General features: G+C 38.5%; 1 protein-coding gene across 1 annotated transcript in view; it reads right to left on the bottom strand.

The window, feature by feature from the left end:
• RICTOR (RPTOR independent companion of MTOR complex 2) overlaps positions 1 to 18,279 on the bottom strand; it is a 74,457-nt gene extending 56,178 nt beyond the window's left edge. Inside the window, exons 1-3 of the mRNA XM_056513088.1 lie at positions 18,154 to 18,279; positions 17,956 to 18,003; positions 609 to 706 (exon numbers count right to left, since the gene is read on the bottom strand). Coding sequence (XP_056369063.1) covers positions 609 to 706; positions 17,956 to 18,003; positions 18,154 to 18,202 — 195 coding nt within the window. The 5' untranslated portion in view covers positions 18,203 to 18,279. The remainder of the gene's footprint in view (positions 1 to 608; positions 707 to 17,955; positions 18,004 to 18,153) is intronic.
• Between the last annotated feature and the right edge of the window lie 5,342 nt (positions 18,280 to 23,621).

Genomic DNA, 23,621 nt, shown 5'->3' with positions numbered 1-23,621 from the left:
CATCAGCTCACAATGACAGCTTCCAATATATCTGTTTTATTTTCGAAGTGTACCTGTCACATGTCCACTTCCATTTGGAAGAAGCACACCAAAATTATCAACACGGACATATTCCAGAAATGGACCCTTTAAACCTTTTTCACTATGAAAACTGCAGTGAAAGTTGCAGTTCCAATTCTATTAGTGTCTGAAACATTGCATATAATGTGCATTGATACAGTCCTCCCCCCTCACCATACTCTATCAGTTTACATTCAGAAAATCTGGCATTTTACATTTTTTATTTCAGTTCTGCACAGCAAGAACCAAATCATTAGCTCCAGTTATACAACTTAATCCATTAATTGGTAGCTATTTCCATCTTCTAAGCACTAAAATACTACAAAAACTCAGACAGCAGGACAGGTATGCAAACTCCAGTATAACTCTGCATTCACACATTTTCTTGTCCTTATTTAATACCTTTCTTTCCAATAGCATATAGGCTTCGAGTACTGTTCTGTGACATTAAGCAATTTCATTAATGTCCCAGCCAATGTCTGACTGAGTAAATAACAAACATTTTACCTATACAATCACTTGTTCTATGACACTATTTGAGCTCTTACCTTAGTAAAATTATTCAAGTGACCTAATTTTCTCATATTTGACACGCCCTGTAATTTGGCCACATTTTGGAGAATCTCTCTCATATTATCACAAGGGTCTGCAAAAGAAAAGAGGGCATTAGCAGATACAATAAAAGAAAAAATAAAAAAGAAGAAAAATCTCAACATACATTCAACATGCAGTTTCATAAGCATAACTGGTACTCCTCTGGTCTCAGATAAGGACATAGAGCACTTTTTCTCCAAGAAGCATCAATCTGATTTATGCTAGGGACCAAAACCAGGCATACTTGACTTCTGTAGAATAAATGCTAAAGGCCATGGAAGAGAGATACCCTCACTTTAAAGCAGATTTTAATCAGCATCTTAGATTTGCAGTCAACAAAGAAATCCATTTAGTATCCGAAATGCCAATCCCTGCATCTTGTAAGTGAACGGCTTTAACCTCAATCCCCTTGTAATTTCAAGGCAAAATAAGCTGAAAAACAGAAGTTAGAGTATAGCATATTACTGACACAACACATTATTCCTTTTTTTCCCCTCTAGACAAAGGATTTGTGGGATTTTGGAAAGATGAGACCTCTTTTCTGCTCTCCACCTTGATTGCTTTCCACAATGGTGCTTTAAATAGAGGGCTAGGCCTTTCCAGTGACATGGAAAGTGAACTACAAGGTAAACGATAGGCTTAAGAATGTCTTCTTAAGAGTCCACCATCCCAACAATAAGAAAGGAACAAAAAAACACCACCCACAAACCACTATTCACACACCAACTGATGACTCTGCATTCTGCCAGAAAACAGAAAACGAGTACCATGATGAGAAGAGACACTCCTGTCCCACTTTCAGAATTAAGGCTGGAATTGAGGCACAGTGGAACAAGCAGCACAGAGTGGGGCTAGGCCCAGGGAGCTGCACAAGGAGCTACTGTAACAGAGACTGCAGTAAGTTCTGTAGGGTGCTGGTACTGTGGCAGGGCAGCTTTTAAAGGGACGTACTTGATAAAGGATTCTCATGGAGTTTTAGATTAGACACTGAGGACAGGTATCGGCAGTTTGAGATAAATGAAAAACTAAGGTTATCCTTAAGATGTAAACTACTGAAAGTAACACATTACCAAAAAGGAGAAATAACAGCATTACACAAAATGAAGTTTTTAGAACAAGCCTAAGCACCAGACATCTAAAACGCAGCAAAGACAGCTTCTGTGTGTGGTGTCCCACACTAACTCTGGTAAGAAAAACTTGCCTCCTATTGCAGAATGGAACAGCTACAGCTGAGTTTGTGGTATATACACAGTCTTTTAATTTCCTGTTCTTTGTAAAAGTGTATTTATCATTATGCAAAGGAAATCAAGCACTGCAGATGTAAAGAAAGCATCATCTTCACTACTTCTTTCCAAACCATGCTTTTACATCACTTCCTGTACTTTAAAAATGTTTTAAAAACTAGAAAAGCAAGCAATTTTACTAGGATATATCCAGAATGTGTTTGGACAGACACGACCTGTACTTGCACCATCATCAGGAACCAAGACATTATTTAAAATTAGGACACTTACAGGTGGGCATCCCAATTAAAGTGTATAAACCTTTCAACCCACCATAGTCAATGAAGATTTTGTCTATCAGCCAATGAAATCAAATATCATCAGCTTGACTAGCTGCTAAAAGCCTACTCAAGTCAATTTTATTGACTATGGTGTTTAAAACTAAACTCTAGCACATGTAGAGACATGCTACTGTCACACCATGTAATTCTGGTAATTTTCAAACAAAGGATCAATGAGATTTTGGGAAGACAGGGTAAATTCTTCAACACAGGCATCAATTTCTATTAGCACCAGCTTGATGCGAAAGATCCTTTTCAACAAATTTACTCACGGCATACACAAACTCAGCCATTAGTTACACAAGTATGGGCACAGGTATCTTGCACTGCTATGCAGTCTGCACAGTAAAAACAGGTATCTAAAAGCTTTGTATTTAAATTGGAATATGAGCATGGACCTCTTTGCATCCCTAGGAAAAAGAAAAAAGTAATCTTTGGCATGTTTACAGAAATTAAAGACAGTGAGAATCTTAATGGATCTATACCAGGTTTAGGATTCCTCTGCACAATTTGCTTTTCCAGGGCTTAACTCAGTTTAAGAGGTTTGCAATAGCACAAGCAATAAAATGGTGGAATGGTTTGGATTGGAAAGGACCTTAAAGATCACATAATAGCTCCAACCCCCTTGCCATCGGCAAGGCATCTTTGACAAGGTTGCTCAGAAGCCTATCTAACCTGGCCTAGAACAATTTCAGTAATGAAACACACTGAAAGCAAGTAGCACTACAGCACTACAAATAGTTTATATCATATAATTTCAAGAGAACAAAACAGGAGAGGAGGACAGCTTCCTTATAATCAGATTTCTTTGAAAATACAGTTTGGCTCATACCTATGCTTTGGCCTCCCTTGGGTAATCTGTGGGAATTTCCCTGGCTCACAACACTTTTGGACCTGTAGAATTCCCCATTATGCCCCAAGAAAGATCCCAGGTGTGCAGTTTTAGAGCAACATAACTTTCCAAAGTGACTGAAAGTATGTTTTTAATGTTGAAAGTGCAGATGGCTACATATGCACAATAAACTAAGCTTACTGTGTGAACAAGAAAGACTACAGCGCTAGCCCAGGAAACTTCTTGTGCAATGGCAATGAACGTTCTTATCTGGCTATCTGGCTAGCTGGCATTAACTCAGAAGTGCCTGAGCTGTCCCGTGGAAAAAGGCAGTCAGTTTGGATGTGAAGAAATAAGGACACAATGATACTAAAATTTCCCATATTAACAATTCTGTAGCAATGACAGATCTGCATAACAAGGATGCCTAAATAAAATGTATACTAAAACAATTTTCCTCTATTTTTGCATGAAAAGCTGCAGTTACAGCAACTTTTTCCTCACCGCATCTTCTTCCAGTTGAGGAAAAACTCATTTTTAGAGACTGAAAAATTTGAGGAAAGACGTTTGTGGTGCTTAGCAGGGCAGTCAGGTATTTCCCAGAAGCTTTATTAGCAGATAAGTAATTTAAAGCAAATTGGGAAACTCCAGAGCAAAAGCTATAAAACTGTGAAAAAACTGAGAACATGACAGACATTTCCATTACTGAGCTGATAATATAAATACAGCAAGTTACCCGTCTCACTCTTCAATCCTATTAAAACCAACATGGCTGCAGAAAAACAAGACAGTAAAGAAATAATGACCCTCTCATAGTATATTACCTCAGAAGGAACTAAAATAACAGAAGCCTTTTTGGTCAAATACTGTCAAGTGAAGTTTTGTTTCAAACTTCCAAAGAGCCTTCTCACAAAAAGTATCCTATAAAAAATTTAACAAAATAACTGTGACATACTAACTTCAAGGGAAGACTGGCTATCTTGTTTTTTTCCTTCTTCTAAAAATGCGTCATACATTGCAAAGAAGTAGAAAATGTGTATTACTTACTCAAGTGTGACTCATTTTTAGTAAAAGTAAAGCCAGTAAGGAAGGTAGGCAGGCCTAAGAAAACTTCACATCACAGATATAAAAGGATTTAAACAAACCAATGTGACTATACAAACAGCAACTCAAACTTTTGCTAGTTTGCCCCTCACACTGAAATGGGCTTGGAAACAGACTAAATACATTCTGGTTTCTAAAAACCAAGCCATGTGGCTTTCCTGTAACCACAGATCAGAACCAGCACTGTCTATCTTCCTGTCACAAAATCTTACAAAGGCACTGTAAAATACTGAGTAATGCAGAAATTGCAAAAAGCATAGTGCAAACTCACAGACTGATCTTCCAAAGAAATATCACAGCCTTAACATTTCATTGTCAAGGTTAACAGTTCATCTTGGCGTTGACAAAGACTTTTTTTGCTGTTGTTTCATTTTGTTTGTTTTGTTCTTTGGGGGGGGAGGGGGGGGTGGGGAAGAAGATGCTGTGGGGTGAGAGGAAGGGGCTGTTGTCGGTGTTTCAGATTCACAGAATATTCTAAAAGAATCACTGACTTTTACTCTTCGGTAAATGGCTTATACAGGGATTGAACTCAAAACCCATGCTCTAGCCCACTGAGTTAATTGGTGTTGTATGTGTTAAGGAGAGCAGCTCATACATATCACTGCTGTAGTGATTTCTTGGCTCTTACTCTCTAGCTCCTCAGAAGTTCCTGTTTTGTATCTAAAACAAAAAACCAAGAAAAGAAGCTTCTTATTAAGATCCCCTCAAAAGTCCATTCTTTCCTGAACTCACTTAATTTATTACTGGTATGCTGACTCTTATTGAGAGAAATTTCTTCACCAAAAGGGTTATAAAGCACTGGAACAAGTTGCCCAGGGAAGTAGTTGAGTCACCATCCCTGGAGGTAATTAAAAGATGCACAGACGTGGCACTTAGGGACACAGTTTAGTGATGAACTTGGCAATGTCAGGTTTATGGTTGGACTCAATTATGAAGGGTCAATTCCAACCAAAATGATTCTATGATCTCCAGCTGGCCCACAGCAACAATTAAATAGCTTCACATTCTTTCCCATGGTGCTTGTGAGGGGGGAAGCTCTGAAAAACGACTGAACTGATCTTCCAGCTTTCTTCTGCCAAAAGATGCACACTCCCTTCCCTCACCTTCCTTCCCTCTCCTGTCCCACTGTATAAAACACCCTTATCCTTTACACTGCTTTAGCACCCATCTTCAAATTCACAATAAAATTATCCCATCAAGTATCTCTCCTTTTCTTGCTCTTCTGATTATGCTAGATCTCAACTGAGTTATTCACTCAAATACTAAGTTCTTACAAAACCCACTCAGAAGTAACTGCCCCACTAAGCCATTCACAGGTAGAGTGGTGGAAGCAAGACATACCTGTTCCACATGACACTCAGTAGAAAAAAGTAACCTTTTTTTTTTACCTGCACTTTACAACTGGCAAGTTGTCCCAATTATTGTACACAAAGCCACTTCACTCAAATGTCATCTAAAAACTTATTGATACATATAAAAATTGCAAGTCAGCCCACTTGTGTCCTGCAGCAACAGCTTAGCTTGCTCATCATTATTCTCACTTTCTCTGTCTGCTTTTTGTTGGACAGCAAAACCTTCAAAGCAGCAGTGGTTGCCCTGCTTACTTCTGTTACACCAAACACAGTTTCTCACCCACAATTCTTTGCACTAATACTCTGTACTTAAAATTATAATCTTTAGCACAGAGCAAAGCTGGTGTTTTTTTTTAAATTCTAGCCTCAAGAACTCCAGATTCTCTATGTCTAAAAGTAATTCACAGATGCTGTATATTAAAAATCTCCAATGTTGTGCTCTTGTTTGTTTCTAAACTCTCATGACCTTTAAAGGCTTGACTCATTTTTTCACCCCTTCAGGACTGTGACATTGTTTTTCCCCAGTGAGAACCATGATGCATTCTGACAGATTCCATTCTCCAGAGAGAAAGAACACGACAGAAGTCCAGCTACACAAAACAGCTAGCGTTCCATCTAATGCAGGAATGAAATAGGACCAGCAATAGCTATATTAGCACAAGTGACGACTCCTTTCACCTGACAGATTTAGCAGCATTGTTTGACCACATTCAGTATGCTAGAAGCATGCCAATTCGCTGCTCTGTTATGCACATGTGAATGAAATAGAAAAAAAAAAAAAAAGAACGGTAGGCTTTAGCACACAAATAATTCAGTAGCACTGAAGTCAGACATGAGTTAAACTGAGGAGTGTGTATTATATGCATCACTTGGCAGGTGCTAAAACAGTACACAGTACTGTAAATAGTAGTCAATGCATATATATACATCATAACTCTCAAGTGAGAGACTGCACTAGTGGCTGATGTCACACCTACTAGAATCACAAGGCCAAAAAGTGAAATAAAAGATTAAAGACTTCTAAACACTTCCTTTAAAGAAGGAAGTTGTACTACATTACAGTCAAGCATCTCACCATTGCCTAAAAACACAAGAGGTCCTCTTACAGAAAGAATCACAGTAATAACAGTATAATGGATAAACCTGGTGAATCTCCTATACACATCTACAATTATTAGATACTTTCAAAGTTTAAGTGCCATGCAATTGCATATTGTTAAGCTGCTCTTAGTAGCTCATTAAAGTACCAGCTGCCAAAACGTGCCAAAATGAAGTTGAGTGAAATACACCAACTAGAAACAATAATGCACTGTTCTCCACTTCCACTGAAACTACGAGTTATCAGTTATTAAAAGCAATGAGACATTAGAAATCAGTTACTTAGAGGTGCCTATGTAAGACTATATGGTAAGTAATCAGCCTCCTAAAACACATATTAATCAAGACCTTTAATAATGAAATGAGACATGAATGGTAAGTCATATCCTACCATTATCAACTTGTTGCAAAAAATCAGGAAAATTATGTAACCTTCTTAATATTAAAGTATTCTTAATTTACACTTAATTCAAATGGTGGAAACTGCACAGAAAACCTGAGAATACAAAATATGAGGAAGTTACACAACAAAAACCAAACTCCACGACACAGATCACTCCTGTATTATTTACATTAACACATCAACTCTACTTTGCCAGATTCAAAAAAATTAGTGCATGAATACTTTACACTCAACGTATGATTTTCAATAACACAGTAACACATGTTTAGACTGAAGGCATGTCTCAATTTATAGTGTAAAAACATAAAACCATGTGTTTGTAGTATTAAGTTAATGTAGTTATGTTGAAAAATATACTGAATACCAAGCCAGACAGATATTCTCTATGATCAGTTAAAATACTGTTATTTATTACACTAGAAGCCATACGGTGGGAAATACTTTGTACCGTAAAAGTTTTACAATTTTACAACTAAGTAAAATTTAATTGCCTACTGTGTACAGATTTCTCTTCTGCAGATGTGCATAAATGTCGTAAACTAAAGGATCTTTCTGTTTTAATTTTAATACTTTAATAAAGTAAATATAAAGATGGCAGGAAATAAACAGTCTGGTGCTGCAGTCAGCTTGAAGAGCAGTTCTAAAATGGACTATTTTCCAAAATGCTGTCTTACAATACTATTTCTAACCAAGACACAGAGATTATACCTGTAAAAAAGCCATTCTTACATCCTCACCTTGGAATTATGTTAACTACTACCAGTATGTGATCTTGTATGGCAGCTTCATAAATAGCATTGCTTTACTACTAAAATGACTAAAAAATGGGTTTCATAACTGAAATCTTAAGAGGTTTTCCAGGACAGAGAGAGAAAACTGAAGGACCATTCCAAAGGATAACTACAAGGCTGGCTCAAAAATTAATTACAAATAGTTTTTGATAAATAAACTAATCTTTAAATGCTTTATAGTAATACAAAACCTACTGTCCCATATAAGCTTCCTCAATGGCCAATTATAAAAATAATACTAAATAGTATTAGTTAAGATTACATAAGGTACCCAGGCATATTAAAAAAAAAAACCAAAGTTGTCTATTCATAGAGAGAAAATGTTTAATTTAGTCCTCCATTTGAATTTACAGTTTTATCCTCAACTCCCTGGAAGACATGATGTTCATGACAAGAATCACAGCAATAATCTTAATATGTATCAAGTCTGTGAATTACAGACTTATTCCCAGTTCCCCTGCCCCTTGCCCCTAGAAAAAAATACCATCGGAACATCATCTCTCTGCACAAGATACAAACTACTATAACTATTATTACAAACTATATAACTATTGCAAATTATCATTACTAAAACCAAACTGGAATTATAGTCCCTTAAAATTTCTATCATGATCACTTAATAACACACAAATATAAGTGAAATATAGTTAAATTCAGGAAGAACTTCCTCTAAACTTTCAAAAGCTTAGATGTTTAAAAGAAAAAAGAGAAAGAAAAAAAAAAAAAAAAGGAGACAAAAAACACAGAGACTCAAAATGCTGGAGGCTGGGGAACATTCCATAACTGTGTGACTATGCATTTGTTTGCCCTGTTGTTCTGCTCTCTTCTCTGCAACAATTATCAACTACTGCCAAGGTTGGAGTGACCCAGTACAACTGTTCTTATGGTCAAGAGCCAGTAAAGAGCCTTTCGCAGATGCACAAAATTGCTTATGTCAGGACACAAATCAAATTAATAATTCCCAGAACATCAATGATGGATTTGAATGGTGAATGTAAGTTTATTGTAATGGTTTAGAAAATTATCTTCAGTTCTTCCAATCCATTTCCTTTGTTTCTGCCACCACTTCTAGAAGTAGAAATATCAGGATGGTCATAATTTTCAGTTGTTTTAATAAAATGCTGTGCCTTTTTGACATCTTGCAACTAATACCTAGAGAGTGGACCAGGCAAATCTGCTTTCAAAACCACCCAAGAGAATTTTGATTACATATTTCTCTGAATATTGTCAAACTGAAATATGATCCTATTCTAAGACTATTTTATCAATTAGCATTCTGATTCTTCTCTGCATCATTTTAATATGTTCAAGAACCTGAAAGCATAAATGTTTCATGGCTCTTATTAATAAACTTAAAGCTGCAAGGAAGTAGCCACTGTCCCCAGAAATATCCTGTCACACAGGGTATCATGTAAGAAGCCCATCAACATTAGCAGATGTAGGATCACCCAGTTCGCCAGTCAAGACATGAAGGGCAATTTGCACGACATGGAAACACCAAAGTAGTAACATACTCAAATTCAACAGGGACACTAGAAACTACGAGTAACTCACAAACAGCACTGACTGCAGTAGGAAACACTTAAACTGCGGCAAATGTCATGTACTAATTTCCCCATCCTAAAATGCTATGTAACCAGAAGATTTCTAAACAGGTCAGACTTATGATATTTGCAGGCTTCATACCCTCATACCAAGGAACAGGACATGTCCTTGTGTCACACAGGTAATATTGCTGTGACCACTCAAGACTTCTACTCTTTCTCCCAAAAAAGGACAGGAAATGTCAGTCTGATTTGGGTTTCACAAGACATAAATACAATTCTGTGAAAACAAAAGACATTTAATCTATTGGTCAATCTCAACTTAGAAAAGTCCATGCTGAAGTAACAGGCTAAGCTAAAAACTGAGCTGCAAATGCCACATTTATAGAAACGGCAAGATTTTTTTCTATTTCATTTTCTGTACTTCATGAAAAAAAAAAAACAGAAGTCTACCCACAAGACACACATATGGTTTGCATAAAGAAGGACATGAGCACATTCTAAATTTTCTAGGTATGAGATTGCTCAAATTGAATTCTGAGTTCACTGATGCTTAGGAGGTAACAAAGGAGTAAGATTTCCTACAAATTGATTAACTTGTTTTTAAGTAGGTAATTTCTAGGCAACAGCTGTTCTTGATAGTCCTCCATTGTTATGAAATAAATATTTTTAAATATATGTATTTGTTTATAGTCTATGTACACTTCAAACAGGAAACCAATCAATGCAGCTAAAAAAACCCAAATAAAATCCCTGTGCTGTTCACCATGGACCTTTACATGATGCGATTAATGAAATTATTCTTTGTTACTCTTACAAACTGTGTATTTTTCAAGGCTGTATTCTTTCACTTTAAATACCTTAATCCATGCATAAGTATCTCCTACTGATCATTCTGTAGTCTCAAATCAACAGAAGTAGCTCATTTCACAATGAACACTTATGCAAATAGAGTACAGAGATGTACTTACTTAATTTCAGCTAAACAAATGCTAACTCACAGGAGTAATTTCAAAGATGGCAAGTAACGGTCATCTTTACCATTTTACCACTCTTTTTCTCTTGGAGTTAAAAGGTTACTGAAAGTGTAATCTATAAATAGCATGAAATTATGTTCTCTAACTATTTTTACAACTGAAACAGAATTGAAAGTTCTCATTTTGCATCACAATTTCTAGTAAAAAAACAAACAAACTTAAAACTGTATTTCTGAAATGTTGCAGGAGCAACCATCTGAATGAATTTTCAGATGTACCCAAACTCACAGCAGTAAATAGAAATTTAACCAAAATGAGCTTAGAGACGTCTAGTGAAGAACAAAACCAGTAAATTCAGAAATTAAATTTAGTAAAAAAAATCTTCTCTTTTAGAAAAACATTCATAAAGGCTATCAATCAACTTAATTTTTTAATGAACAATATTGATTCAAAGGTTATTGCTGTTCAGGTAGAATTTAGGTGAAGAGATGTCCTCATTATATTTATTTACCCAAACTTACGCAGGCCACCACTGACAGCTAGAAAGCTTTCAAGTATGTGCTAGTAAAGTTCAGTCACGTAACTAAAAAATATAACTGTATTTTTTTTTTCTTTGGGATTGGGTTCTATGATTGGTTTGGGTTTTTTTACTACATTTTCTCATTTATGCATCTTTACCAGTTTTCCTCCTTTACACCAGATGCAAGGATTTGATGAACACACTTCTCACTAATCATGTTCTGAAGTTTAGCTTCCAAAATTTTCCCTCACCACAGAGATGACAAGCAAAAACAATCATACACATATACATATACCTATACCTATACTCTTAAACTAGAATTGATACATTTTATTGTGACAGTTACAAGTGCTCCAGTTAAAAAATTGACAAATATCAGCCAGCACTGTAGCAGTGTTATATCACCTACCCCTCTGTATCAGAACTATTCCCAGGAGCACTGCTCAGTGTGCAAATTCACCTGAGCTATTATATAAGCATCTGTCTGCCTGCACACGTGTAGAACACTTCCAAAGAAAAGAAAACTTCTTACTTTATCTGATCTTTTGCTTGTTATCTGAGCCTCAAGACACATGCTCCTGCCTTAGTTGCAAGAAGGTAGTTAGCATTAAAAGTAGATGACTTGTGCCATTTACTTTAAATTTACTTTAAAATTTACTTTAAAAAAAGAAATCTCAGAATAAGTTTCTATTAGTATAGAAGTTAAGAAAAACTTATCTGATTTTTCAGTATATTCCCTCAAGTCAGTCATCATTTCAACATCAACTCTTAAGCTGTCCTGTAAAGCTTTTGAGCGTTGATCTTTTCTGCAGTGTCTGAGGTTGTATGGATATTAAGAGTAGGAAAACTGCAATTTTAACTATGACTATTTCACTTCTTTCCACTTTAAAGAAAAATAACTGTACCCGATGTTAAGCATCTCTTCTATGTGATTAGGGTAAAACTTCTCAGATTGCTATGTAACTGGTAAAGTACAGATGAAGGTCATCAGTTTGAGTAAGCAATGCACTTATTTATGGAAGGACATGGTTGACACAGCTTCCTTGTTCACTGCATTTATGATGAGAGGTGTGCTCCTTTACACAGCATCTACACCAGATAGGCTCTAATGGAGAAAAATACTGAAGGTAGGCATTGCTCTAATCTTTAAGTGGGATGCTGGAAAGCAACAAAAAAACCTGAATAACATTTATGACAAAGACTGGAATATATCAAGAAGGCAGCAAGAGATTTTGATACTTCAGAACTTGGGAAAGAAGGAAGCATGCTGAAGAAACACGTGAAAACACAGCATTACTTAAACATCTAAGAAGGTGTTTGGATCAGTATATTGATACTGGTCCAAATCACAGAATAATCTCTTGCAATAGAAAGTACAAGATCTTAGAACAGTCGTTTTATTCTCTGACCACAGCAGCAAGAACAAAGAACCCACACACAAAAACAAATTTAGAGGTGCTGTATGCAAAAACTTTAGAGACAGATACGAGTGCATATCTTCAAAGACATGGTAGTACCCAATTCTTCGAGAAATCTTAACAACAGATAAGCATGGCATACAATTTTAAAGTGATCTTTTGCCAAAATTTTTCCTTCATTAAAAATGCTGTTCCTGTTTTGAAGAAATGGAAAGTGGAAATATTTTAAGCACATACCATCTTAGTAGTTCTGAGAAGTCTTAAGATTTATAAAAGCAGTGCTTAGGAAGCAAAGCCAAAGGTACAAAAGTGTTATTAATCTAACTGGGACAATGCACTATACAACTCCAAAACAACAGTCAACTAAACACAAGTGTAAGCACAAGTGCAGACAGGAAAATTAAGTGTATGACTTGATTCTGAAGCGCATGTATTCAGCACTTCCACTCTCGTATTTTTAAAATCTATCAAAAAGCTTACACATTGCCAAAAAGTTAGCAGGCCACAATCACTCATCAGTTTCTCTTTGCTCCCCCATATGTAACAAAAAACTTCAACGCACAAAAAGAACACAGCATATGATTTCTTGGTCAGCAAAGTAAGAGGCCTCTCCAAGGTTTTTGCCCAATTGTTGCATATGTCGTGTCTCAAGAGACTGAATAAAAAATATTACTAATTACCTTCCTACAACTGCTACAGTTTCTGTTACTGATTCACAAACTATGGAGCAAAACCACCTATTGCTCTATGTGACCTGCTCAAGCACAACATCCTGATATAGCTACCCATGAAAATGATGGCATACTGCAGAGTGAGGGTGAAAAGTGCCCACACATTTTGATTATTTGGCTACTGTCTCTATGGTGTAGTGGAGCCCCACTTCTACACATTTTCAAGGCAGTCCACATTTCCCATGAGTACACAAAGAACCACCTAAATACTTTCTGAGTTGCCATTAGAGTGGGACAATTGCCTCTGAGCCATGAAAAAGTATGCATCAGCTGCCATATCTGCAGTGGTTTCCCGACTGCCACGCTGCAAGCAATCCAAAAGGGTTTTTTTCTCCTTCCCCCACTACTCAAGCTTTTGGTATCAGATGCGTGCTCTGTTCCTCCCTGCTTCTTCCATACTGATGGAGGAAGCTGGAAACAGTATGGTCATCAAATCTCAAGCTGATTTTGGAAACAAAATTCATCCAGCCTTCTTTAACTATCCCACAAATAACCCTTAAAAATGCCCGACATTTCTGTGGGCTGTAAACTGCAAATAGCATCCTGAGATGTTTGCCCTGCATGCAATGCATTATGATTTACCATGTGGGAACGTGGAATGAAATACTACATGGTTTAAAATTATGCACTCACAGTAAGAAAAGTAACACCATTTAGACCTCATGAAATTAAATAGAACTCCTTTATGTTTTATTATTACCTACATAACAGGAGGAAATGAAGGCATAAAAGGAAAAAAGAGTATTTTCTCAGGTAACACTAGTCAATTTTGTGGTATCAGTCTCAGGGAGGAAAAAAACAACCAGTTTTCTCAGCTGTTACTTTGTTAATGTATGCCCTGTGTAAGTCAGAAGACTCTACATCTACAAACTAGAGAGAATAAGCTGTACAAGTTGATAAACAAAGTATAATCCTCTAATGCATGTTTTTGAATAGTAAATTAAAGTACTACTGCTTGAGATAGGTACATTTCAGTTGCTTAAAGAGTACACTATCAGCAAGTGAAGACTGCTACCGTCAAAAGGAGGAAATGAACACATACAGACATGAACAGCGCTCTACTCGACTTTAGTATGCAGTTGGCACCCCTGCATCAAGTTCTGAAAAGTTCCTAATAGCCAGTGCAACCTCTGAGCTACAGGATTCCAAGAAAACAGAGATCCCTTGAAGGAAGAGGAGCCTGACTAAAGATAATGAACCACAAGACTGCTCCCAGCTAGCCAAGTCCCAAACTACTCAGGCCTTCAAGACGCAAGGACAACAGCCAGAATTTCAACAAAGGAAGAGGTGCTGGTCACGCAGCAGTATAAGGGGATTCAGTTACAGAGGTGAGCAAAGAATCACAGAATGGTTTGTGCTGAGAAAGACCTTTCAAGGTCATGTAGTCCAACCTTCCTGCAAAAACTTAGGAGCAAATTAAGTGTGGATTACACATGCCTTTAACAGTGCCCAGAGCTCTGGGAGATACATATGCTTCTGTGATTCAGCTTCAAATGCCTGTGAAACAGTCAGAAACAAAGAAAAGGTGCACGATATTTGTATTATAGTTATATATACAACCACAGCCAAAGTCAGTGGAAAAATTCCTACCAAATGCACTAATCTGGCTGATACCTCCAATTGTCGTTTCTGGCCTTAGGAAGTTACGAGCTTGATTTCAGTAGTCTAATTAAACCAATCTCTCTCATCCCACTGCTAATTCCTTCCAGATGACTGCAGTGGGAGTTGTACTGGTGGTGAGTCTGTCCTCCTTTTCCTTTTCTGTTCTATTCTGAGCAGGTAATATAACACAAGGCCAAAGCATGAGTGCTCTAAATCCCAATTATTAATTGCAATTTTGTAATCAACATAATACATGATATATGATCTAAGTAGACAAAAGCAATGAGTCTACCCTATATCTGCACCATTTTTTCTTACTACACCAATATTACACACAAAACTGTTTATCCTGGGAACTACTTTTCCAGAGTTGATAAGCCTTTCAGCAAAGTGGTACTCTTAAAAAAGATTTATTTGAATTCCCTTAGAAGATGGGCAGACCTGAGTGGCTCAGAAACAAAATAAATAGCAATAAACTCAAAAGCAAACACACAGAAACAAACAAACAAAAACAAAAAAACACCCAACCAAACAAAAGAATGCACAAAACACCCCCCCCAAACAACCAACCTTCCTCCCAAAAAGTAGGAAAAAACCCAGAAAAAATCACATACTTACTTTACATTATCCTCTTTAACCAGGCTAAGTGTAAAAGCTCACACATACCTACATGAACACACAAAATCCAGCATCCACCATCTTACAAAATAACTTTCATTAACATCATGCATCATTTTTAAAAAGGCAAAGCACCAAGAAGCTTCAAAAAATAAACCTAGTATAGCAGCCATGGTAAAAATTTGTAAAAAGCCTGGTGTCTTCTGGGAAAACATGAGCAATCCTGTAACTCCAGGATCAGAGGAAAGAGCAAACCAAACACAAACAGAAAAATGCAGATTACTCTGCAAGCAGCAAGGCACTTCTCAAGCCCTACTGCTCAAAAGAAGTAAGAACTCAGAGCAGCACAAACTGCTCTCCTCACATCTACTATTTGTTTTGGAATTCTTAATAACAGCATAGGCCTTTTGCATGGAAAGTGTAGTCACTATACAGTCCACAGGTATGGGCAAGTAAAGGTCCCACCTGTATGCTAAGTCATGTCATTACTAACAGGAAAAGGCAATGCCAATTTCTTGTGTTTGTAACAAAGAGGCCGCTGTAACTAGAAGCGTATGGCTGAGGCTGTGTTTATGGTGATTCTCTACTTTGCCCAAATCAGATATTTCACATTAATAACACAAAGTTCAGTTGTACCAGGAAACAAAAACCATTAGAACATTCTTTTAAGCTAATACAAACGTGAACCCTGTGGAAAACTATGTGATCTGCGCAGCATAGTGAATCAAAGCATTGTGCTATTACTACCAAATTAGGGTAGCAAAATATTTAAAATAATTGCTTATATAACTATTGTGACAGCTGGGAAAACAAATACTTGTGTTCACTGTGGAAGTCAAGTTATGTGGGAATCTAGTTAATGTCTTGCTGAGATTTTTAACCATCTTACTTTTGTTTCCTCTTCAAAATGCAGTTGATATCTACCATGGATATACAGTGCTAGACAATTACTGATCACTCAGCTGTAGTTTTTCTAATAAAAAAACCCCTAAACCACTGGGTTTTTGATATCTACATTTAAAGCAGCTTCTTATTCAACTTCCCCAATGATTTTTCTTTTGTTAACAGAAGATATATTGCCATTGCGCAAAATACCTTTTTCCATTAATAAAAAATGAAAACACATATTAAATGTGGTTTGCATCTTACTCAGGAGCCTCCTTTACATGATACACATGTAATAGCTGCACTGCTACTACTACAGGTCTCTTGGAGGTCTCAGCAGGCAGCTGAAAACACTTCATGGCAAAAATCAATATCACAATGATCGTCACCTATCGAATTCTGATTAGAAGATTTTAAACAGACCACATCTCAAAATTACCGCTCTAGCATTTAAATTTTGTGTATTGTTCTTTAACCTCAAAACACTTCAGTACACTATAGAACATAAATTATTAAACCCATTCATTAAAATTCTAATTCTGCAGATTTCATAAATAGGTAACACTGCTTACAATAATAACTTTGTTTTTTATGTGCTTAAACTGTTAAGCCTTCGTTCCACATTTTGATGATGAAAATTTCACTTGTTTTAATTTTTAAACACAGCATTTCTCTAAAGCAATCATGTCCATTGGGAGATAGAATAAGAGTCTGTTTCTTTAAATTGAGGAAACCCCAGCAGTTTTCCCCATTATTAAAAAATACTTGTAAATATGATATGTATATACAGAGATAACTTGCAGCCCATGATAGAAGTGCCTAATAAAATAATACTAAACACACCTTCCTTTGTGGGAAAAGAGAATTTGAGAAAGTATGATGCAGTATCAACAATTCCAAGCTGAAAACACTAGTTCTACTGCTGGTATTTTTACTTCCTTTCCATTTCACAGGCCACTTTTATCTCATCGATTCTGTCATTTCCCTGCCTACTTCCCCATAAAATGGATCTATTCAGCATAGTAGCCATCCTGGCTCTACTGAAGCAAACAGTTACACACTAGCATCAATTTCATTCCTTCTCCAGAGCAGGATCCTCTGTCCCACGAAATATCACTGCTTCTAGGGCAATAACATTCCAGTTTGGTTTCTGAATTTTCCCTGTGACTTTGGGAGGGTCTTACCCTTACCTCAGTACTCAGCAAGGTAAGAGCACATTTTGTACCCGATACGTGTGGGTAGGGAACGAGTACCTGTTTGTCTGAGACAAAACTTCTTAGCGTGTAGCAGATATCAGCATTACTTCCTTCCTCCTAACCCGCCCCCCCCACCCCGCACCCCACCAGAGACACAGACACATTTGAGAGCAGGGGAGGGTGTTTGGAACAATTTAACAAGCAAAGGGGAGATGAGGTACTCTAGGTCTTGCAGCAAGAGGCTCAGGGCAAGCGGGGTGGCCAGCTGGCCTAGGGCAGGCAGGGATACACGAAAAAGGGACGGTGACAGGAACAGCCGCCGCTGCCGAGGTGCTGCTCGGAGGCGCACGGCACGATCGGCCGAGGGTCTGGCACTGCAAACAACCGTGTCTGCGAGCACCAGGGGCTTCAAGGGCAGCCCCAGCGGCGGCCGAGCAGCCTCCGCACGCACGCCGGGGAGAAGGGAGCCCCGCGGCCTCGGAGCGGCCCGAGCACGGCCCCACGGTGCCCGAGGAGCGGCTCCCACCCGCGGGCGGCTCCGCTCAGCCGCCGGCGGCGGCCCCGGGCCCCGCGCCCGCCCCACGGCATCACCAGGCCGCTCCGCTCCGCCGCGCCGCCCGCCTCGGGCGCAGCGGGGTTCGCGCGGCCCCCCCGCCCCGCCCGTACCTCGGCTGAGATCGAGGGACACGTTCTCCTCGCCGCTGTCGTTCCGACCTGCGGGGACGGGGGGAGAGAAGCGCGTTAGACGGGCGGGGAAGAAGAAGCCGGGAGCAGGGAGGAGAAAGGGAGGAGAGGAGAGGGGGCGGCCGGCGGGCACCGTGGCAGTGCGGCCGCCGGCGGGGCGGCCTGCGGGACACTCCTCACCTCGGATGCGGAGGTGCCTCAGAGAGCGGGCGCGGAGCGTCGCCGCCATGTTTGCGGCCCCGCAGCCACAACACCGGAAACCTCGCCCGCTCTCGCGAGGGCAGGCGCGCGGGGTCGCCGGCGCGCAGGGCGCCCCCCCCTCGGCGCCTCCCCCCTTACCGCGGGCGCGGGGCGGGCGCGGGCGTGGCCTGACCACGGAAATTACTCTTTTACGCGCTTTCTCTTTTTATTTTTTTTTAATTTTATTTTTTTCCTGTTGTTTGCTTAATTTTGTTTTGTTGTATTTTTTTTTTTTCTATTTTGTTTCTTTGTTTCGGGGCTTGCCCGCCCGGTTTCTCGGCCTTGTGATGAGGTGGTAATTCACGTGGGTGCGGCGTGACCGTGGGCTTTGTACGCCGGATGTTTTCTGCTTTTTAAAGCGTGAAGTAATTAAAAAAACAGGAAAAAAGAAATAGCTTTTCTTCTCTTGTTTGGTTTGTGCGCAGCGGGTCTCTGTAGGTTCAAGTGCTAATAGACTTTTGCTGCTTTTGCATTTGCGAAACTTATTTAATAAAATAAGTGCATGTTTTAAAAACTGACGAACAAACAAACAAACAAACAAACCAAAGCCCCCAAAGTGGTAAAGAAGTTCCACTGCAAGAAACCATGCACTGACATTGCCTTCTCTTTAGGGAGAAATTTAAATTTGCTGATGGCATCCGCATTACACCCGATGCTACAGACAGCCGTAGGCGAGGCAAATCCTTGCACTGACATCCCAAATTCTCCAGACCAAATCCAGCAAATAGTTATAAAGTTGAAGTGTGGAAGTAGCCAGCCATATAAAAATACCTTCACAGGCTTAGATAACTCGTTTCCTGTTTTCTAGTCAATCATTTTCTACTCTGAATTTTCCCTTTTAGGTCTTTCAATTCAGGTCCAGCATTACTTACAAAAATCTGGAGTTTTTAAGTATTCATAAACGTCGGGTTTCGCCTCAAAATTTTTACACTTATTGGTGCACTTACGAAACATTTAGGAGAGTAAACTAAATATTTGGTAAGATGGAGTGGAAAAACTTTTTGGCATATCAGTTAATGCCAGACATAGAAGAATCTTGCTATAATATAATTTTATCAATTATACTGAATTTAAAGTACAATTTTCAAGAACTTCATGATTTTTGCTTGCTAAATATGAAGGTAATGTTTTGGAGGAACCAAAAATTCTGAAAATTAAAAGCTCTGAACAATAAAATCTCATCTGTCTGTCACATAGGAACAGGTTGAACTTCCTTTTCACCAATATGCCTCATGACTGTGTTTTAGGATTTCATGTCCGGGGAGCTCTTGACCCCCTGAAAATGCTAAATTAACTGCTGCTGGTGGTAGTAATGCTGCATTCTATTTACTACAAATTCTTCTGTTGTCTAATTATTTTCACATGACTTTGACTCACCACTAAACATTGGCCCAATCTGGATTGGATTTGAGTTTGTAATCTCTATGTCAAGCTTTGGGCACTCATGCTAAATGCTACTGCCATTCAACACTTGCTTCTTCTCCAAGAGATACAAAGTCTGGGAAACATGAGGTATTTCAAGAGAACCTAAACATTATATTTCAACAAGGGACAATAAGAAAGGAGTAATGTTTATATCCCAGAGTATTCTTTCGCAGCTTTTTTTCCTGCAGACATCCTTTAATAATCAAAATATTACATTTATCTTGGGGGGCTTCAGTTTCCTGTGTCTTTTTCACCCTAATTGGATTTGGTTTCTGCCAGAGAAATTGAAATTGTCTCTGCTAATGACACATAAAATAACGTCATTTCAGTTATAAATGCTAATCCACAAGGCTGTGTTAAAGATGTTTGAGGTATAATTAATATTTGCCACAACTAGGATAAAAAAAAAGGAAATTAAACATTAGATTTTTAATTTTTCATTATGGTGAAAAGGAAAAGAGTGAGAATGCATTAACCTTAACTGCCACTTAGATCCCCACAAAACAAACAAACAAACAAACAAACAAACACAAACAGCCCCATACCTAAGGTTGCAAGGAGAGTCAGGGCCTTAAAATATGGTCATCACTGGCATGAGGAATTCTCAGCCTAGGAGAGTAGAGGACATTTTTGGATCTGGTTTTGGAGCTTTTCCTATGTTCTAGCCTTGACTCAAATATGGGGAAATAATCACAAAATTTTATTAAAGACGTTATAAAGTTTCCTTCCCTCTCAATTTTTCTACACACTTTCATCTAACAGTATTGCTCCTGAGCATGCAAAAGGGGAGAAATATGGAGGGGAAAACAGTCTCTCCCATTTGGAGTGGGAAAATTAATACCAAAGAGAAAATTAACTTCTGCACTTGGCTTGTGTGTCACAGATTACACTTGATCCAGTGTATGGCAGTCTTTTCTATTTATTATTTTGTCTTTCAGTGTCTAAAACACAATACATCAAATCACTGTAAATCCAATCAAAGAAAAGATACATTATGGCCAAATGGGAAATCGGAATGCTTTAATTCAATTTAATTCTTCCTTTATAATTCTATATGAAAGTATGTAGTTCTCTATGTAGTTTAGTAAATCTCCCAAAGGAGACATGGGGACACACTGTGATAGCAGAATTTCCTGAGAGCTGCTGGTGTATTTCCTTTCCCAACTGCAAAGCATGGTACATGAGACCATAACAATCCTCTAGTGTCACCTGGAGGTTTGCAGAGTCAGGTTGGTCTTGAAACCAGAGTGAAACATTTGTGCATGTTCCAAGATGGAAAGGGGCTTCTAAAACTTGAGTCACATTTCTGTGCATGCATGCAAAGGACTCAAAAAGAAATAGCTTTGTTCCTTCCTTTTTCAATCACAAAATTGTTGTTTCCCCCACACCCCCCCCCGCCCATGTGTGGGGCAGCTTTTTTACATACTGAACAGGGATACGTCAGGGATATGTGAATTATAAATCTTCATGAATTAAGATAAATTTTAAAATAAAGATCAAAAAGGAAAGCTTTTCACTTGTTTGAGGTAAAATAAAGAAAGCTAGTGGCAGAGCCTTAACTGTCTTGAATTGTTTGAACTGTATGGAAATGAATATGGATGTGCAATGTACATCAGCTGCAGCCTGTCCATCGTAGAAATGTAAAAGAAAAACATAAACCTGAGTCAAGCTATGCAGAGAAGAAGCTAACTTTCTGAATTCAACTGAGTTACTATGATTTGTAGCTGAAGAGCATTTTATCTTATGCAAATGTACTTGTAATATTCTTCCTTAATTTGCAATATTATAAAGTTGGTTATAAATACATGATAATTTCTGAATGACAATTGGACAAACAGGAAGAAGATAAAATCTAGTGAATGGGATCAAAAGGTTGAAACCATAATCCCTTCTTTGCTATTTCTATACTGTTAGCAAGAGTCTTTGTAATCACTCTATTTGTTTAATCTTATTCTTGACATGAAGCCCATAAAAACTGCAAAGAACATGATAAAACATGAGATCTGTTCTCTGCAGCTAAGAAATACTGTCAGTGGAGGTATAAAAAAGAAAAGTGTAAAGAAACCACCAGTCAATGAAGTATCTCAAGAGTTTATCAGATATTGTTTTGTCCATATAGTATTGCAAAAATCATTTGACATATTTTTCTTATGTAAAAACATCTCAGTCTGTAAAAATGTCTGTCTGAGCAGCAGCTCAGAATCAGGTCAAGAAAGACACTTAAGTACTTGAGTGAGTCCAGAGAAGGGTAATGGAGCTATGAGGAGTGGCCGAGGGAGCTGGGGATGTTAGCCTGGAGAAAAGGAGTCTTGGGAGAGACCTTATCACTCTCTACAGCAGCCTGACAGGGGTTGTGTCTAGCGAGGTGGGGGTCAGTCTCTTCTCCCAAGCAATAGGACAAGAGGAAATGGCCTCAAGTTTCAGCAGAGGAGGTTTAGACTGAATAACAAGAAAGATTTCTTCACAGAAAAGTTGGTGGAGCATTGGAACAGGCTGCCCAGGGAAGTGGTGGAATGTCCCCTCCTGCAGGTATTTAGAAGCTGTATAGGTTTGGTGCTTAGGGACGTGATGTAGTGGTGGACTTGGCAGTGCTGGGTTAGCACTTGGACTCAATGATCTTAGATGTCTTTTCCAACCTGAACAATTCTATGGTCTAAGAATGGGTCCTGGTAGATTTTGGGTTTAAATGTTCCACTGTTTCAGTCAAATAGAATCCAGCTCATCAGCACATTTTTAGCAGCTGCACGAATGTTTAGAATTAAATTAAATTATTTGAGCTCTGACAAACTAATGGTTATGCTGAAGAACACACATGTCCTAGAGTAGACCTGCACAATGCCTGACCCTTGGGCAGCCATGTGCTGAAATTCTCGGACCTCCCTGTGGTTCACTGTTGGCTTAAACTGGTACAAACCTGAATGTCACATCTCCATCCAGGTACAGAACAGTGTGTGGGAGGATGCAGCTGAAGCTCTGAGCTTGTGTGTCTGCTATGCAACAAAAGGACTGTTAGGGAGAGGATTGTGCAGCAAGATTGAAAAGGCATCCTCTTCAGAGGATGTGAGGAAAGGAACAAGGGGGGAAAGGTGACCTCATCAGTTTGCAGTTTAATCTACATAAATCAAAGTCCTTTGATTCTGTGCCCCCATAACAGCAACAAGCAGAAATAGGAAGGGTCCTTTCTCCTGGATATAAATTTATCTGACTGAACAGAGTCTTTTTGCTGCGAGTGCTACTAGAGGATCTGAGAAATCAATGTGGCCAGAGCTGGGTTGAAAACCTGGCAGAATCTGTGATATTGGGAAGGACAGAGGTCTTGAAACAGAATTGCAATGTGAAAGCAGGGACATTGCATATTACACACATCTGCTCCCTTGAAAATCTGTCTGGTTCATGGGGTCACCTGGGAAGGGAAGTGGTTATGTGGATATCCTGAAAATATGTGCTGGGAGTTCTTTGGACAGCCTTGTGCTGCTCTTGAGACAAAACTGTCTAATTTTGGCTATGTGACAGCAAAGACCATCAAGGTCCAGTGCCCATGGATGTTCCCTGGCACAGTTTTAAATGACTAGTATGGATGCAGCTATGGGCTGCATCTGGTTATAGGCAAGGTGTGTTGCCAAAATGCCCAAGCACAGTGCAGAAAGTCAAGCAAAGGAGACCTGAGTGGGTAAGTACTGGGTTTAAGTGGATGCTGAATATCTTTTTGGTGAGCTTTTGATCCATATGCTAGATTTTTTGATTTGACCATTTTGGTCTCATGTTCACCAAACAGCTTGGAGACAAATATATAGGCAATTTGCAGTTGCTACTATTGGACTTGCTTTTTGGGGTGTGAATACTCTTCTGGCTTATATGTTATATTCTTAATATATTCCTGTGCTAACCTTTTCAAATACAATTAACTAGGTGTATTTCTACATATATTGTTATGTAAATGAAAATGGGTTCTATAAGCCCTATTTTAAGTATCAATAATATAG

This window comes from Oenanthe melanoleuca, chromosome Z (assembly GCF_029582105.1).
Source record: "Oenanthe melanoleuca isolate GR-GAL-2019-014 chromosome Z, OMel1.0, whole genome shotgun sequence".
Classification (NCBI taxonomy): Eukaryota; Metazoa; Chordata; class Aves; order Passeriformes; family Muscicapidae; genus Oenanthe; species Oenanthe melanoleuca.
This window is presented reverse-complemented; position numbering and strand designations above follow the sequence as displayed.